This window comes from Ammospiza nelsoni, chromosome 1, assembly GCF_027579445.1.
Source record: "Ammospiza nelsoni isolate bAmmNel1 chromosome 1, bAmmNel1.pri, whole genome shotgun sequence".
NCBI lineage: Eukaryota > Metazoa > Chordata > Aves > Passeriformes > Passerellidae > Ammospiza > Ammospiza nelsoni.
Window position 1 is genome coordinate 8237984 of NC_080633.1, and position 15941 is coordinate 8253924.

The 15941-nt window shown below is 39.7% G+C and overlaps 1 protein-coding gene across 4 annotated transcripts in view; it reads left to right on the forward strand.

Moving 5' to 3' along the window:
* The window catches only part of DPP6 (dipeptidyl peptidase like 6), a 510686-nt gene that overhangs the window by 409228 nt on the left and 85517 nt on the right, over window positions 1-15941 (forward strand). For all 4 annotated transcript variants that reach the window (XM_059469776.1, XM_059469758.1, XM_059469784.1 and 1 more), the window contains exon 8: window positions 15308-15428. In XM_059469776.1, the coding sequence (XP_059325759.1) occupies window positions 15308-15428 (121 nt within the window). The remainder of the gene's footprint in view (window positions 1-15307; window positions 15429-15941) is intronic.

Consider the following 15941-nt stretch of genomic DNA (forward strand, 5'->3'; position numbering starts at 1 on the left):
TGTAATTGAGCTCTATTCCCTGTTCTTGCATTTGGAATCAGGGCAGGTGAGGAGCAACTCACTGATAGTTAAAGCATTATTTTTTCATACTTCTAACATATGTGCCTTTTTGCCCTTTTCTTTGCCAGTAATTGACCTTGAAATACAATTACAGATGTAGTTTATAAAATAAACATGCTTTTACATACATCAATATAATCTTTTTATATCTAATAATCAGCAGAGAATTGCCAGAGGAGAAAAAAAGAAGCTTTTAAAATGAAAAAAAAATAAATAAAAGAAAACAAGAAAAATAAATGAGATCTAGAAACACACCATGTTCATGTTCTGTATTTCAGGACTAATTGGGTTACTCAGAATATAATTGCCAGTGAAATTCGTGTCACCTTCTTTGGAGATGCAAAGACAGAGGAAAAATTAAAGCCTATTAAAATTTGATAGTGGGAATGTGTTTGCTAAATGTGCACTGAGTGGTGTTGCAGGAGAAGGAGGGAAAATGTGTTGAGTGGGAGGGAAAGGATTTGTGGTTTGGGAAGCACAAATCATCTCCCCTGGTCCCAGGAGGCTGCTGGGGGTGTTTGAGGGGGTCCTGCAGCATCAGGGGGACCCCAATTGTGTGTCAGCCCTGGCGCTGCACCCCTGGGCACATCTCCCAGAAAAGGAGGGAGCCAAGCGCAAGTGTGCTTTGCATCACCTTGAAGATACCCCAATTTTCAGGAAATAAAAAAAGCCTTCCCCTTGAAATCTCCTGGTTTGTTCTTTTTTGGCAACATAAAGGGGAAGGCAGGGCAGGAGAGTAAGAGGGATTGGTTCCAGAATTTTTATTCTCTTTGTAGCTTCTGTTTCATCCTTCCTAGGGGAACTTTGGGTTGCTGAGCCTGACCTCTTTCTCTCTTGCATGTCTAATCATTCAAAAAAAGAAATAAATCTGAAATGGAAGGAGCCTGAATGATCTGCATTCTCTGCAATTAAAAATATAGTGGAATATTCCCAGGAGCAATTTTCTATTTATCTTGCTTTATTTTGTCCTTTCTCATTAAATTATATGCCAATTTTTGGATGATTAAGTCCTCAGAGCATGTTTCTTGACTTCTTAGTAGCCTGCAGAATGCCACACATGCCAACTGAGCTGTTTAAATAATGGCAGATACTGGATCAGAGAAAATCTGTCAGAAGATCAGAATGCAAAAAAGCTCTCACTTCTGGCATCTCAGAAAAAAATGCTTCAGCTTTTCTCTGATCTCAGCCAAAGCCTTGACAAATTAAGTCTCACAAAGCTGTTGGAAGAATGGGGCCCTCACCAATGTGAGCTCCAGAGTCATTAGAAAGAGAGCCACTAATTTCGATGCAAGAGGGAACACATTCCCTAATTTTGGCTGCTAATAAAGGGCTCATTCCTCTCATTTGTCCTGCAGCATGAGTCATCATTTATGCCTTTCCAGAATAAGTGAAAAACACTGTTAACTTGGAATAGCTGTGTGATATATTCACTATTTGTGGGTGTAAATGACTATGCAAAATGCCTATGGGAAAAATCCATCCTTTCCATGGTGCACCTGACAGCCCAAAGCCACACTTAGAATTCATTTCATCAGCCTGCTGGCCTGCAGCATGGTACTTGGTGGCTTTTTAGTGAACAGACTGTACTATCCTCTGTTTGTGTGATATTTTCCAGCAATATGAGACTGTGGGTGGCATGACAGGACTGCAAAAAAGTGTTATTCTGTACCTTTGTCCTGTTCTGGGTATGCTTATCTGCACAAGAATCTTCACTCCTTGGATTTCTTCTCTTTCTCTGATCATGCCATCTTATGACTCAACAGCTACCCACTTCTGATTTTGCCACCAAAATATAAAAACCTTCTGTTAATTGATCTTATTGGAATATTTTACCAGTTTCATCATGTTCCATCTCATGTTCCAAGGCTCTGCCCACATGCTGAGAGCTCAGCAATGTTCCTGTGCTACATTTGCCCCAACAGCATCTAAGAAAAGGTTAATGATACCTGAGATCCTGAGCTCAGCTTCATGAAACTTGTGTGGCTGACAGACCTGGACCTGTCTATTTATCAAGAAAAGTGAGTGCAGTGTGAAGAGGTTTTCTTTGCTGTTTTTCTTGGCAGCACAGACAAAATCAAGGGAGTGTTTCAGTGCTTCAGGGACTGCCCAGTAACTGAGGTGCTCAAGGAATCCAATAAACGCAAAAATTTCAGGAGGCTTTTAACTGTCATCCCAAAATGAGCACACCCAGGTTCAAAGTATGTGCATTAAATACAAGGTAGAATTATCCATGGGCCCTGCTGCCACAAGGAGAGAGGATGCGGAGATCTTTTCTAATAAAATGCAGTGAATATTTGTCTGCATTCACAGCACTAAATACAGTTCACAGGAGCTGTTAAACTCCCATATCAAAAGCAGAAGCACTTCTGTTGTGCTGCTATTTTCTTTTTTCTTTTTTTTTTTCAAAATCAGAATCTGTAACCATCCTGACAGATATTAATGGCAATGGTGACACATCAGATGCTGGGGGAAGCAGTTTTGCACAACTTCAGAGGCAGCAGTTATAATTCTAAAAAAATCTCCCTCATAGATCATAATATTTATTCTTCTACAAAGAGAACTATTTCTTTTAAAGTTCTCCTGACCAGTCAGTCTATTATTGTTTACACAGTTTCTTTAAGTTCAAAAAAGATCCAGAAAGCAGATTGGGGTTGCTGGAAGTTTTGCATGTCCTTGCATTTACTGCAGCCCCACAGAAGGGTAAAAACAGGTTTTTCATGTCTTCATAGCAATAAGCCTTTTTCAGTGTCAACTCTTTTTGGAGCAGGAACTATCTCTTTTTCTTGTAGATTGTGCTGCAATCAAGTTTATAATTGGTTCTAAGGTAACAGAAGTTAAGTTTCACAGCAGGTGCAGAAGATGCAATAAGAAATCTATATTTCAGGGAAATGCAAATGCCCGGGGAAAAATGGAGTGATTCTTTCAGCCTCTTCCAGGTTAGGGGTTTGCAGGTGCCTTCAAACAGTGAACGCTGATGCTGGTAAATAGCTTAGTGTCATAAATATTAAAAAGTGCAATACAATTAAGTGAACCATTGGATTTTTTACTATATAAAACATTTGAATGGTAGATCCTGCTGCATGACCAGAACCTACCCATTTCCCTTATAATTTTTTTCAATGCTGTAGTACAATGTTTTTCCAACTAGTCTATCTAGATGCAAAAAAATAAAAAAGCTGGTTAAGTGATGACACCTGGAACTAAACTGGAGTGACTCCTCTAATTAGGAGCTTTTTCCCTGCCTGAATTCGTGCCTGTCTTGCCAGCTTAGTTCCAGGCAGAAGGGCTGCACAGATAGCAGGGGAAGGGGACCATTTCCACAGGAGGCACTGAATCATCTGCTGTTGTTCCTATTCCAGAAGGGCTTTTAAACTGCTCTGTGAATAATTGCTGTAGGTCTATTTGTCTCTACCATTCTTTCATAGATTTTTGCATCATTATTTTCAAGCTGTTGTTCTCTCACCTTTTCTTTTTTGCAATGACATATGAATCAATATTTAGCTGGTGAATATATAGTGGTCTACTGTATGTAATTATTCTGGATTGCTTGTCTTGCTAGTTGGAAAAATAAAAAGACTTCTGCCCTGTGTCCCTTTCCCCCAACCCCAAAGTTTATGGAACCTCTATTTAAGCATAGTGAGAGATATTCAGACAGATTTTAACATGATCCCTACATTCTGGAAAAGCAAGAATTTCAGCATGATAATGTGCCATCTCCTCATTCCCTTCTTGAGCATCAGAATATGATTTTTTTAGGAAAATTTAATTTAAATATATTACATATAGACTGAGCACCTGGACAGGTTACTCCTTTCCTCTCTCCCCTCACTTATTCAAATAATTCCACTGAAAAGTGTTGTGTTTAGGTTTTGTTTTGGTTTTTTTTTGTTAGGGTTTTATTCCTTTGATGCTCTCTCTTTGTTTACAGTGGCAGCAGTGTCCTTTTTTTAGCTTTTCACATCCTTGTCATTCCTTTGTCACCCTGGGCTTGGTGTTGGGTCCTTGTGCCCTAAAGGGAGGCTTTGGCACAGTCAGTGTTTTGTTCTTTGCTGAGAAATTGTCACATCTCTTCTCCTCCCAGCATCTTGGTGCTGCTTGCCATCTTCATCAGGTGGCAAAAGAGCAGGATATTTAGACTAACTGCAGGTGCTGCAATAAAATGTTACTGAAGGAATATTCAGGTAATTTATTTAAAATAGGATGTTGCTCTTTTTGTGGCCGTGAAATATTTCAGAGGACAAAATGAAATTTGCTATTTGCCATAGAATTTCACCAATAAATCAGAAAGTAATTGCCCTTACACCCAAATATGACACATAGGATGATGCAGGCATTTCCCCTGGGGGTGTGACACTGCCACAGGCTTCCTCTGTGATTTCTTATATGTCACTTTGTTTTCTGGTGAAGTTTGATTTTTTATATGTCACTCTGTTTTCTGGTGAAGTTACAGCAATAGATTCCTACTTTTAAATGGACTTACAGAATTGATGCATTAAATGTCACTGACATTCAGTCTGCATTAAGGAAACTGTGTTCTTGCAAGAAATGCAAATATCCATGGATTTGCTAGCTTAGAGGAACTCACCATCCTGTTCCTTTACAAGGAAAGTACTGAGTTCTCTTCCTTTATATGTTACCACATTTCCTCACCTGCTTCTGTACAATATTCCTAGCAGGAAAACACTCCAGTATTGGCTCAGTACCACTGGAATTTATTCCCTCCCTTTACAGAAATTTCTTGAATTTCAATTGAGATTAGTGGATATTGAACCACTCTTTTTTATTAGGGGCAGTTTTCATTCCAGAGATCTGACTGCCAAAAATTTATTCCTGTCTGTGCACAAGTGTTTCCTGACATCTTACAAATCATTGGTAGGTGGAGGATGTCCTTTGGAATATGTGCTTAGGAAAAGTGTTGTTCTTGAAAAGTGCAGTGAAAATATTGACCTTTTCTTTTAGATAGCTGTCATGAAAATATTGGCCTTATCTTTTAGACAGCAGCAATTATGGCTGAGAGTGTGGGGAAGTTACAGACATTGGGATGCCACAGGCAGGACTGGGCAGTGCCACCCAAGGAGGGTCCCAGCTTGGCTTGTGGTGCTGCTCCCTCCTTCCCCAGGAGCTGCCTCTTCCCAGAGAGATGAGGAAACTTCATGGAAAATTCTGTTGGCTCTCCTCCCCACCTGCTGGAATAGGTGTTGAGTGTTTCTACAACCGAGCTTCTAATTAAAGAGGATTATTGCAGTGGCCAGCTCACTGCCCAAGGTCAGATGTGCACCTGGAGGAATCCTAAATCCCAATTGCCAGTTTCTTTGTGCTGACACAAATAATCTTTGTGCTGCTCTTAGTCAGGTGTTCTCTCTATAACACAATAAAGTATTTTAAATGGAACTCTGTATCATCTCACATTAAATAATCTAATTTATAGTCATGCCCTACGTAACCATCAGAGATATTAGGTTATGGAATACACGATAATCCATCAAGCAGAACTTAAAAGCAGAAGCAGAGTTCCATACTAAATGGTACATTTACTATTACATTCTTTTATATAACAAGGCAGTTATAAATTAAAATAACCCCATTAGAATACAGGGCAATGAAATACGAGCAGACATGGCTCTTTCTCTTTGTTGAGGTGAAGCAAACCCTCCTTTCTTCCCTGAAGAACAGAAAATAGGACAGCAGATTTTTCTTGAAACATACATTTTAAAATCTCCAGAAATGTGATAACTGTTTATTTACCTGTACTTTGGCAAATTCTAGGTGTGATTAGAATCCATGCATGTTGTGGTCTATCCTGCTCACAGAATACAAATTGAAATGCACAGCATCTGTAACAATGCAATGTCAAAAATATTAAAAAACTTGTAAAAAACAGAGAAGAATATTAATGCACTGAACGACTTAAACTGAGAGAATCAAGTGGAAAAAAAAAAATCTTCTGTACCCAGTTAAAAAGGAAAAATTTTGGGAATATGTCTCCATATCACAGAAATCTGCCATTACTTCTATAGTCTATTATTTGGGATTTATCTCAAGTATTAGTTTTGACAATTTTGGATTGTCCAAAGGTATTTAAACCCACAAGATCATAAAAATTCTACTGATTTCCTCAGAGACACTGCAAGGGGGATACTTCCAAGCATGTTTTTGAGTAGGCCAAAATCTGCTCTCCTAAATTCCAGGGCTTTATTCTTTTTTCTGCCATATTTCCTCTTGTGATCCTGAATTTCACCATCTCAAGGTGTGTGCAGCATCAGCTACTCCCAGCTTTCACCTTGCCCTGAAATTTCTCAGGTTTGAAAGTGTGAGGTCCAGCAGAGCATCTCCACCAGCTTCTTCATCACCTGTGTCAGGACAAACGCCCTCCACAGACCTCTGGGTTATTGTGCTTGTGGTTTTGACCCTGCAGGAGATAAAGGTTAAGGTTCCCCATGAGGATGAGGGTATTTAAATGTGAGCCTTCTACCATTTACATGGAGAAGGGCACATCTCCTTCCTCCTGACCAGAAAGCCGCGATCAGGTGCTCCCACTGCTCCTTTCCCTCCTCCACCCATAGCCAGGTCCCACAAGGAGATCACTGACCCCAGCCCCAACAGGAGTCACCTCCAGACCTGGAGAGCCACATCCCCTCTGGGGAACCCTTCAGACTCTGCTCTGGAGCTCTGCTCTGTACACAGAGACAGGACAGGAAATGTTTCTTTATTTGAACATACAAAGGAATGTTTTTTCCATTCTCTCTGCTGTTTCGGTTGCTTTGTTGATCGCACGTAACAAAAGCAAAATCAAGTTCTTAATGTTTATTTTGCAAGATATATTGGCAGTTTCCAACCTATGTGGCTAAAATCAGCATGATTTACTGTGGTGACTCTTCTGCAAATGACTCTTTTCCCAAATATGTAATCAAGGCCACTGAAGGCAGGAGAATTTTTGTTTGACTTTTGCATTGGTCCTGTTGGTTTCCCTTGCACAAACAACTGCATTTCTTTTCACTGCACTAATTTCTGTGCAGCCAAGCTCTTATACCACTGGAATCAGATGTTTTCAAATCTTTCATCCCCAGTGATGAGTCATGAATATTGGTTTTGATGTGTTCATGGATCAGCATGATTCTTACATGCATCAATCTTCACTTCTGTATTCTCTGTCTGCAGTGGTCCCTTGGGTTTTTTTCACCATCTCTGTCCTGAAATCTTCCCTGCAGAATTATTTTAAACAGGTTTAAAATTCCCTGTGATGTAAACATTACCTTTTCCTATATCTGGGCCAGGTAAATTTGAATTAAACTGAGCTTTATCTCTTTGTGGCATACCTTCAGAAATTGCAATGTCTTCTAAATCCCTGGTGTCTTAAGGAGTTAGCTTCTTACTTTGACTTAAAACAGACAAATGGTCTGGTATGAAAAACTGCGACTGTAGCCTTTTCTGTCAATTATTTATTAAGATGTGATTCTTTGCAATGTTCTGATTGTGTGGAAGAGTTTAATTGTGTAATCACTGGTCTTAATAATGACATTTTCATTTTATGAAGAAAAAAAAGTTGATTTAAAATTCTTTATCTCACTCCTCTGTCACAATTGTATTCTGTCTCTTTCCTAAGTTATGAACATGAACCAATTGAAGGAGAGAATGAAAATATTTTGAAGTTTTTTGTCTTGTATCTTTTTTATCACCTGCTATCAAGCTATTTTTAAATGGCAAGAAGAAAAACCTAATTAAAATACTAGATCTGATTATGCAAGCTCACTGGTGAGGAGCAGTTTATGGTTTTATTACCCTTTTTGAAGAACTGATAAGAGCTGGTGTAATCACATCATATGCATTAGGAAAAACACTAATGACAGAATTCATTAATGACAGCTATTTGAACATCAAAGTTTGCATTTTATGAGGCTCAAAAGAAGAAATTGGCAGAGTATTAATTAAATAATGCATAATCAATCAGCAACAAGCTTTAGAACTGATTTTGAATTGATCACACATTTTTTCTGCTGAAGTTGATGTAAGGGCAGGAACTGCAAAATGCCAAGACCTTTCTGGTACAATGCTTGTCACACTTCCTTGGGATCACAAAATGAAAACACAATTATTGTTTCTGCTTCAAGATGCTGCATGGATGAGGACAGGCCCAGGCTGATTCTGGGTGGCACAGACAGGATTTAACTCAAAAAAACAGCAGGGAATCTCTCTCTTTGCAGCTTTTCATTCCCACTGTCCTCAGCTTCCAGGTTTCACATAGCAGCATAAAAACAAAACTAATTTAAGAGGGGATATTTCCAAAATATTTGGATGGAATTAGAGAGCACTGGAAATGGTGTAGAGGGAAGGTCTTTCTGTTTGTGCATTTCTAGGAAGGGTTTGATCACAATCAAAGCTACTTATGTCCATGGTCTGACATTTCCAAACCACATTTACAAGCTGTGGCTCTGTTACAGACCTCAGCCAGCTACTTAGCATATAAATAAAGACATAATACTTTTCCACTTCCTGAACATATTGGTAAGATAAATCTGTGTATTTTCCAGTGGCATTCTGATCAATGTGATGAATAACACCATATAAATATGTAGACAGTTAATATACAGTTCAGCACAAAACATTCCTGTCACTGAACCAAAAAAAAAAATGGACAGGAGTCAGACTGTTCTAAGGCAGTGCCTTATGATAAAAAGTTTTTTTAAAAAGTCCTTGATTAAAGAAAATCTTTAAATCCCCTTGTGGGATTATTGTGGTGGGTTGCCCTCCATGCTGCTCTATCACTCCCCTTCCCCAATGGGCCTGGGGGAGAAAATTCTATGAAAATCTCATGGGTGAAGATAAGGACAGGGGAATCACCTGCCAGTTGCCATTGGGGCAGAACAGACTCCATTTGAGGAAATCAGTTTGATAATTTGCTATCAATTGTAACAGAATTATGAGAGTGAGAAATAAAATAAAAATAACCACAGCTTCTCTTCCTACCCTTCCCCATCTACTGGTGACCTTGGTGTTTGTGGTGTCTGTGTTTCTCTCACAGTTCGTCACTCCTCTCATATACATACAAACCCAGCATTTTCACCCTTTTATAAATACATTTTCACAGATGCACTAGCAGTGCCCCTGATGGGCTCATCTTTAACCAGTAGCAGGTGTTTATTTTTTTCATAATTTTTTTTTTGTGTACTGATTCTTCAAAGTAAATACAGGTGTTTCTGAGAGGTGCAAAAAAGTTTAAAATTATTCTGTTTCTTTTTTTATTATTCAGAATGTGCTCTCAGGTAAACTGGTTTTCCAACAAAAGAGCAGAAAGAGAAAACATAAAGAAACAATGAAATATATCATGTTGGATGAGGAGAGGATAGTGTGTTTATTTGTAGTTCTATTTCCCCTCTCACTGTGTCTTCCTTTTTGTGCCTGATCTTTTTAAGCCTCAAAGGAAGATTGAACTGATTTTGAATTTAAAGCAGGGTTCTGTGGCTTAATCCCAGCCAGCAGCCAAGCCCCACACAGCTGATTGCTCCAGTGGGATCAGGGAGAGAACCAGAAGAGTAAAATCCAGAACACTCATGGGTGGAGATAAATGCAGTTTAACAGGGAAAGCAAAAGTTGTGCACACAAACAAAGCAAAAGAGGAATTAATTCCCTGTTTCCCACAGGTGTTCAGCCACCTGCAGAAGAGCAGGGCACCATCACATGTATCAGTGACTTGGGATGACAAACACCATCCCTCCAGAAGTTCCCCTCTTCCTTCTCCTTCCTTTCTTAAAGTCATCATGCTGACTTTAGGAGTCAGCATCATGATGATTTTAAATACTTATCATGATGCTGGGACAGCCCTTGGGGCAGTTGGGGTCCCCTGTCCTGGCTGTGTCCCCTGCCATCATCCCAGGCACCCCCAGCATCCTCGACAGCGTGGCAGCGCAAAAAGCAGAAAATTCTGTGTAAGCCCTGCTCAGCAATAACAAAAATATCTCTGCATTATCAACACTGTGCTCAGCACAAATCCAAAACACAGCCACTGGGAGGAAAATTAACTCTGCCCCAGCCAAAGCCAGCACACAGTGCCAAGGAAAGATTTGTGACTCTGTTCATGAAAACCAGTTCTTGTTGATCAGACTCTCCATGTCAGAGTGCCAACCTTTCCATGTCATCTCTTCTCTCACAGGTAAATCCTGTGGGCTCACCTTGCACTGTGGAAACGTGTGGGAAACATTTGCACTTCTCAATGTGCTAATAACTTGAAGTAATAAGCATCCAGGCATTAACTTTATGAGAAATTTGAGTGATGCAGCTCATGCAGTTGACAAGTTATGCATTAGGAATTGTGAGGTAAAGAGAACATAAAGTTAGAATGCCACTCTACAGCTGGTAAATAAATAGGAGCACTAAAAATGCAGATTAGTGCACATGAATTTCTTTTTTTTTGATCTATGGAGAAGTGGGAATTTCACACACCTCTTTGGCTGGATGGAAGGTAGGCAGACCAACTGTAAAAGGAGGTGTTCACCTACTCAAAATAGTTGGTCACTGTGACTTTTTAAGTCTTAAGGAGATGATTTTCATTATAATCTTTAAAAAAATCCATAAATGAATCCATTTAAAAGTACCAATATTTTAATTAATGCAGCATAATTTCTGAATACCACTCTGGGTCAGTTTGGTGGAGACTATTATTTTAGAAGCCCTTAAGCAGTCGCAAAAGCATTTTAAATAAATCCTTGAATCAGTCAGTGTCATTAAGGCTTTTGCATGTTTGAAGTGACTTAAGTTTAATTTGTTGTTAGATCAAATATTTACCCTACTGTATAAATTTATCTTACTGGATACTTAAGCTTTGACTTTTCTTCCTGTCTCAGGCTTGTGGAAGAGGGTCCAATCACCCTCTTCTTTTTTTTCTCCAATTTTAATTGTGTGGTGCAAGGATGTCTAATAGTTTGGGATTTTCAATTCTAACACCATTTGCATACAGACAGAGATTTCTTTCCAGATCACAGGAGTTAGTGGTGTGCTGATACCTGAGGATAAAGGGTTACAGCTCAAAGTCACAAACTGAGCCACATAAAGCAAAATCCATTGATTTTTATTATCCTGGGATTAAATGAATGCATTTGAAAAAACCCAAACTTTATCTAGATCCCCTCAGATGTTGCAGTTATTTTTGTTAAGTGTTTAATCTTGGGAGCATTTGTTAAAACATCCAGCAGAAAGAGAGGTCTTCTGCTAGATCCAGTGGTGAGAAGTTTCATATGTTAATTCCGATTTCATTAGGAAAAATATTCTAGGTTTCATTGGTTTGCCTGTTGTTTTTGAGAAATAAAATGGTAAAAATACATTTTTTTCGTTTATTCTGTGTCTGTCCATCATCTTGTAAAACTTACATCTTCCTTTTTTTTTCTGTAGAGTTAGCAATTTCTGTTTCTTCAGTCTATGAATGGATGTTTCCATTCTTCTCACTTCTTTCAGAATATCTTCTCTTTCATCTGTGTTGAATGTGTCATGATGAAAAGGGACATGGTACTGAGCACAGGGTTCTCCTGGCTTAGCACAGCTTGGTTTTCCATGCCAGCAGTTGTGTTCAGTGTTGGATTTTAAGGCACGTGTGCTGCAAGAGTGTCTGGGTTAAAGTCTTGCTCAAATATGCACAGCAAAAGAGAAGACACCAGAAATTTGGGCTCTGCTCTTTATCTCCTGTACAGAGAGGCATAAAACTGAACTTGATCCCTTCTGTCATCATTTTAAATTTGTCTAGGAGTGCTATGCAAAGCTGACGTGAAGTAATGTAAAAGTGATGTCTGAACATATTTTTACTATTCTTCTTTACTGAAATTTCTTATCTCCTAATTAGCTGACAGGATTGATCATTTGATAGAAAGCACTGCTTTGATGCCAGGAAACCAAAACAGTAAAAATTGTTACACAGGTATTTCACAATAACTTCAAATCTGTTTCTAACATGGGATGTGAGGTAATCCAAAGACATTTCTCTCTTGATGAATAACAGAAGTCCAAAAGCTTTTTCTTAATTTATAAGATACATTACACAGAAATCTTCCTTGTGCTGCTTCAGTTATCTTTTATCTTGATTATGGTTGACGTTTTTAGGGTACAAGGCACTGTAGTTAGGAGGACAATTTTCAAATCTCCATGAGGTGCTGCAGTTTGGCTCTGAGTTATATGGGAGGCAGTTTGAAGTCAGAGCACTATATTATTTCTCCACTGCAGCACCAGATACCTCACACAGCCTGATGAGTGCAATGAAGCTTTGAAAGATCAAACGGTGAAGATGGAAACATTGCAATACTTTAAAAAGGGAAGGGTGGGAGCAGGTTGTCAATCCACTTTCTTTATTTTTCCTGTAAACTCATAAAACATTGAATATAGTACAAAATATTGCAAACCTTATTTTCCTGGAAGAACGTGGGCAAGGGAAGGGTTGCATCACTTGAATAAATCCAATTGATTGTGTGCCTGTCATAGAAGAGCTCTTACCCAAGCACCCCTTAGCACATTTAGTACTCAGACACGGAGATTTTGATTTATTTGAACTCTGAGTATCTTATTCTGCTTAGTCTTCACAATTTTTATGCACATTTAAACTTCAACAACCTCCCCATATGCAGATTAGCTAATACATAAAATTCTTTACTTGGAATACCTTATCTGGCTGCTCTGTTTACTAAAATTCAGGGTAGGAAAGAATGTAATATCTTTCACAATGTATTTTTTACTTTCCAAATCTATTCATTGAATGCAGCTCTTCCTAGCTTAAAAGGAAGTAGAGCAAGCTACAGTTTCAGTAATAATTTTTACCTTTAGGCAAACCTGCTATAACTCCTGCCAAAATTAAATTAAGATCTATACTTTCTTCTGGAATCTTTCCAGCTCATCTTTGGGTGAAACATATACCATAATAGGATGTGAAACAGAAGATGAAAGCAAATATTTTTCCCAATTCTGCCTTTTCATAACATGAGAAGCTGCTTTCTAGTATCATGGTAAAAATACATAACATTTATTCCAGTATCTTCAAGTACAGAAAAACCCATTTATAAATGTCTACTAAATTATGTTAACAGTTTGCATTTCAGTCTAAATAGCTTACTGATAACATTTTTTTCAGTTTTAATAGAGTTTAGAAATGTTGAAATGTTTAGAAATGTGTTAAAGACAGGGATGGGGAGCAGAATAAAGGTCCCATGAGGTGAAAGGGTCAGTGACCTGCCACAGCTCTCAGACACACACAGTCCATGGGACTGCATGGGATCCACCCAAGGGAGCTGTGGGAGCTGGCAAAGTGCTCACTGAGCACTGCCCCATCATTTACCAGCAGCCCTGGCTAACTGGGGAGGACCCAGGTCACTGGAGGTCAGCAGATGTGATGCAAAAAGAGCCTACAAAAAAATGTCTACAAAAAGAGCCTACAAAACAATGTCTACAAAAAGAGCTAATGGTGAGGGGTTCAGCAGGGCCAAGTCCTGAATTTGAGTCACAGCAACCCCAGGCAGGGCTACAGGCTGGGGACAGAGTGGCTGGAAAGTGGCCCTGGGGAAAGGACCTGGGGGTGCTGGTTGGTTGACAGCAGCTGAACATGAGCCAGGTGTGCCCAGGTGGTCAAGAAAGCCAAAGGCATCCTGGCCTGAATCAGAAATGGTGTGGCCAGCAGGACCAGGGAGTGATTGTCCCCCTGTCCTGGGCACTGGTGAGGCTGCACCCCAAACCCTGTGCTCAGCTCCCTCACAACAAGAAAGACTTTGAGGTGCTGGATCATGTCCAGAGAAGGGCAATGGAGCTGGGGAAGGGTCTGGAGCTCCAAACTTGGAAGAGTGGCTGAGGGAGCTGGGATTGTTTAGCCTGGAGGAAAAGAGGCTCAGGAGAGTGGATGCCTTGTAAAGGCTGACCTAGAACACAGACTAGAACAGATGGAGTTAAAGAATAAAGCAGGAATTTATTAGGAGGTTTCAATAGATCCACCTTGGGCAGCACAAGAGCCCAGCCAGGGCTACACCCAAGATGAACCAAAATGGTCACAAAATGGTCACCAGGTCTCTCACTTTTATAAGTTCTGGTCCATTTGCATATTGGAGTTGATTGTCCAATTACAGCTTTAGGTTATGAAGTTCCATCCTTCTTGGTTTTCTCTCTTCATTGTGCTCTTGGGCCTGAAATTTGGATCATTTGTCTTTGGTCCCCAGCTAGAGAAGGAATTGTTTTGTCCCTGTACTCTGTAAAGAGAGCTTACTACCCCTAATATGAAGCTTAGAACTACAAACTAAAGCAGTACAGAATCTAAAAATACAAAAGCTAAAACCTGAGGCATTGGGGGACCTCATCACTCTCCACAATTACCTAAAAGGAGGGTGTAGCAAGGGGGGATCAGTCTTTTCCCAAGGAGTAACTGGTAAAACAAGAGGAAATGCCTTCAAGTTGTGCCAGGGAGGTTTCAATTGGATTCCAAGAGCAATTCCTTCACAGAAGGGGTTGCCAAGCACGGGAACAGGCTGCCCATGGCAGTGCTGAAGTCACCATCTCTGGGGGTATTTAGAAGATGTGTAGATGTGGCACTGGGGGACGTGCTCTGGTGATGGCCTTGGCAGTGCTGGGTTACTGTTTGGACTCAGTGATCCTAGAATCAGAGAATGGATTGGGTTGGGTTGGAAGGGACCTTAAAGACTTTAAGAGTGTTTTACAACCAAGTGATTCTGTGATTCTGTGACTTTACTTAGAACCTGGTGTGGTTCACTTTGGGGTGAGGGGACAGGAATTTTTCTATCAGTGACAGAGAAACACAGAACAATTTAACCACACAATAAAGACAGATGCCATGAAACAATATTTTTATTATTGGCTGGCTAAAGCTTTACTTCCTGATCAGCATTTAAACACATGAATAAAGAGCCTGATTCACAGGAACATTTCACAGCAATAGCTCTAACAACTCTCAAAACCTGAGCAATGGAACTCTTCATCTCATGCTCTCTGACTGAACTGTTCAGTTTCTGAAATGAAGACAGGAGTGAGAGAAATAAAGCTTATATCAAAGCACCAAGGCTTCAGTTTGTTGTAAATTAGCATCTTTCTATTAGCTGATGGCACTGGAAACAAGCTGCGGAAATCCTTTTTTTTTGGACAAAAGACGCCATAAAACTGTGATATGTGATTTTGTACTGCGAATTATTGTAAAAGCAAAATGCAAGATTTTATGCTGGAGCCACTGCTTAATGCTGTTCTCTTTTTCTTTTTCTTCCTTTTTTTCCCTTCAAATCAGATATTTATCTTTGAGAATAACATCTATTACTGTGCCCATGTGGGGAAACAAGCCATCCGAGTGGTCTCCACAGGAAAGGAAGGTGTTATTTTCAATGGGCTCAGCGACTGGCTCTATGAAGGTAGGACACAACATTTAGGCCAGCAGTTAGTCATGAGCTTAAGTCACACTCTAGAATAACAGACCTTGCTGGAATTAGACATCCAGCATTGCATTTCTGGGCACTGGAGGACCACAGAGCGGAAAACCTGCTGTTCTAAGAGTTGCTTGATGTGCTGCAGTGGAAATAATGTGAAATGGTGTAAGAATTCTGTTTTCAGGCTGTTTTCTTTCCCTTAGTCCAAAGGTAATAAATCACTGGGCTTTAATGAACAGAACTGCTTCGTTATTTAATGGCACCTGCAATCACTCATGGACGTGGCAGTTTTCAAATCACAAAAAAAGGACAGAAATGGGGAGGGAAAAGGTTCTATCTTAAAAGAGAAAGTGAGAAAACAATTTTACTTGATTAGCTGTTTTCCACAGAACTAGGTGGGCCTTGGAAACTGCCCACATCTTGCCACCTAAAAAAATTTCTAAAAGCAGACCCCAGTAATTGGCTTCTTTCCTGTGAAAATGGGCCTGACAGGGTGGA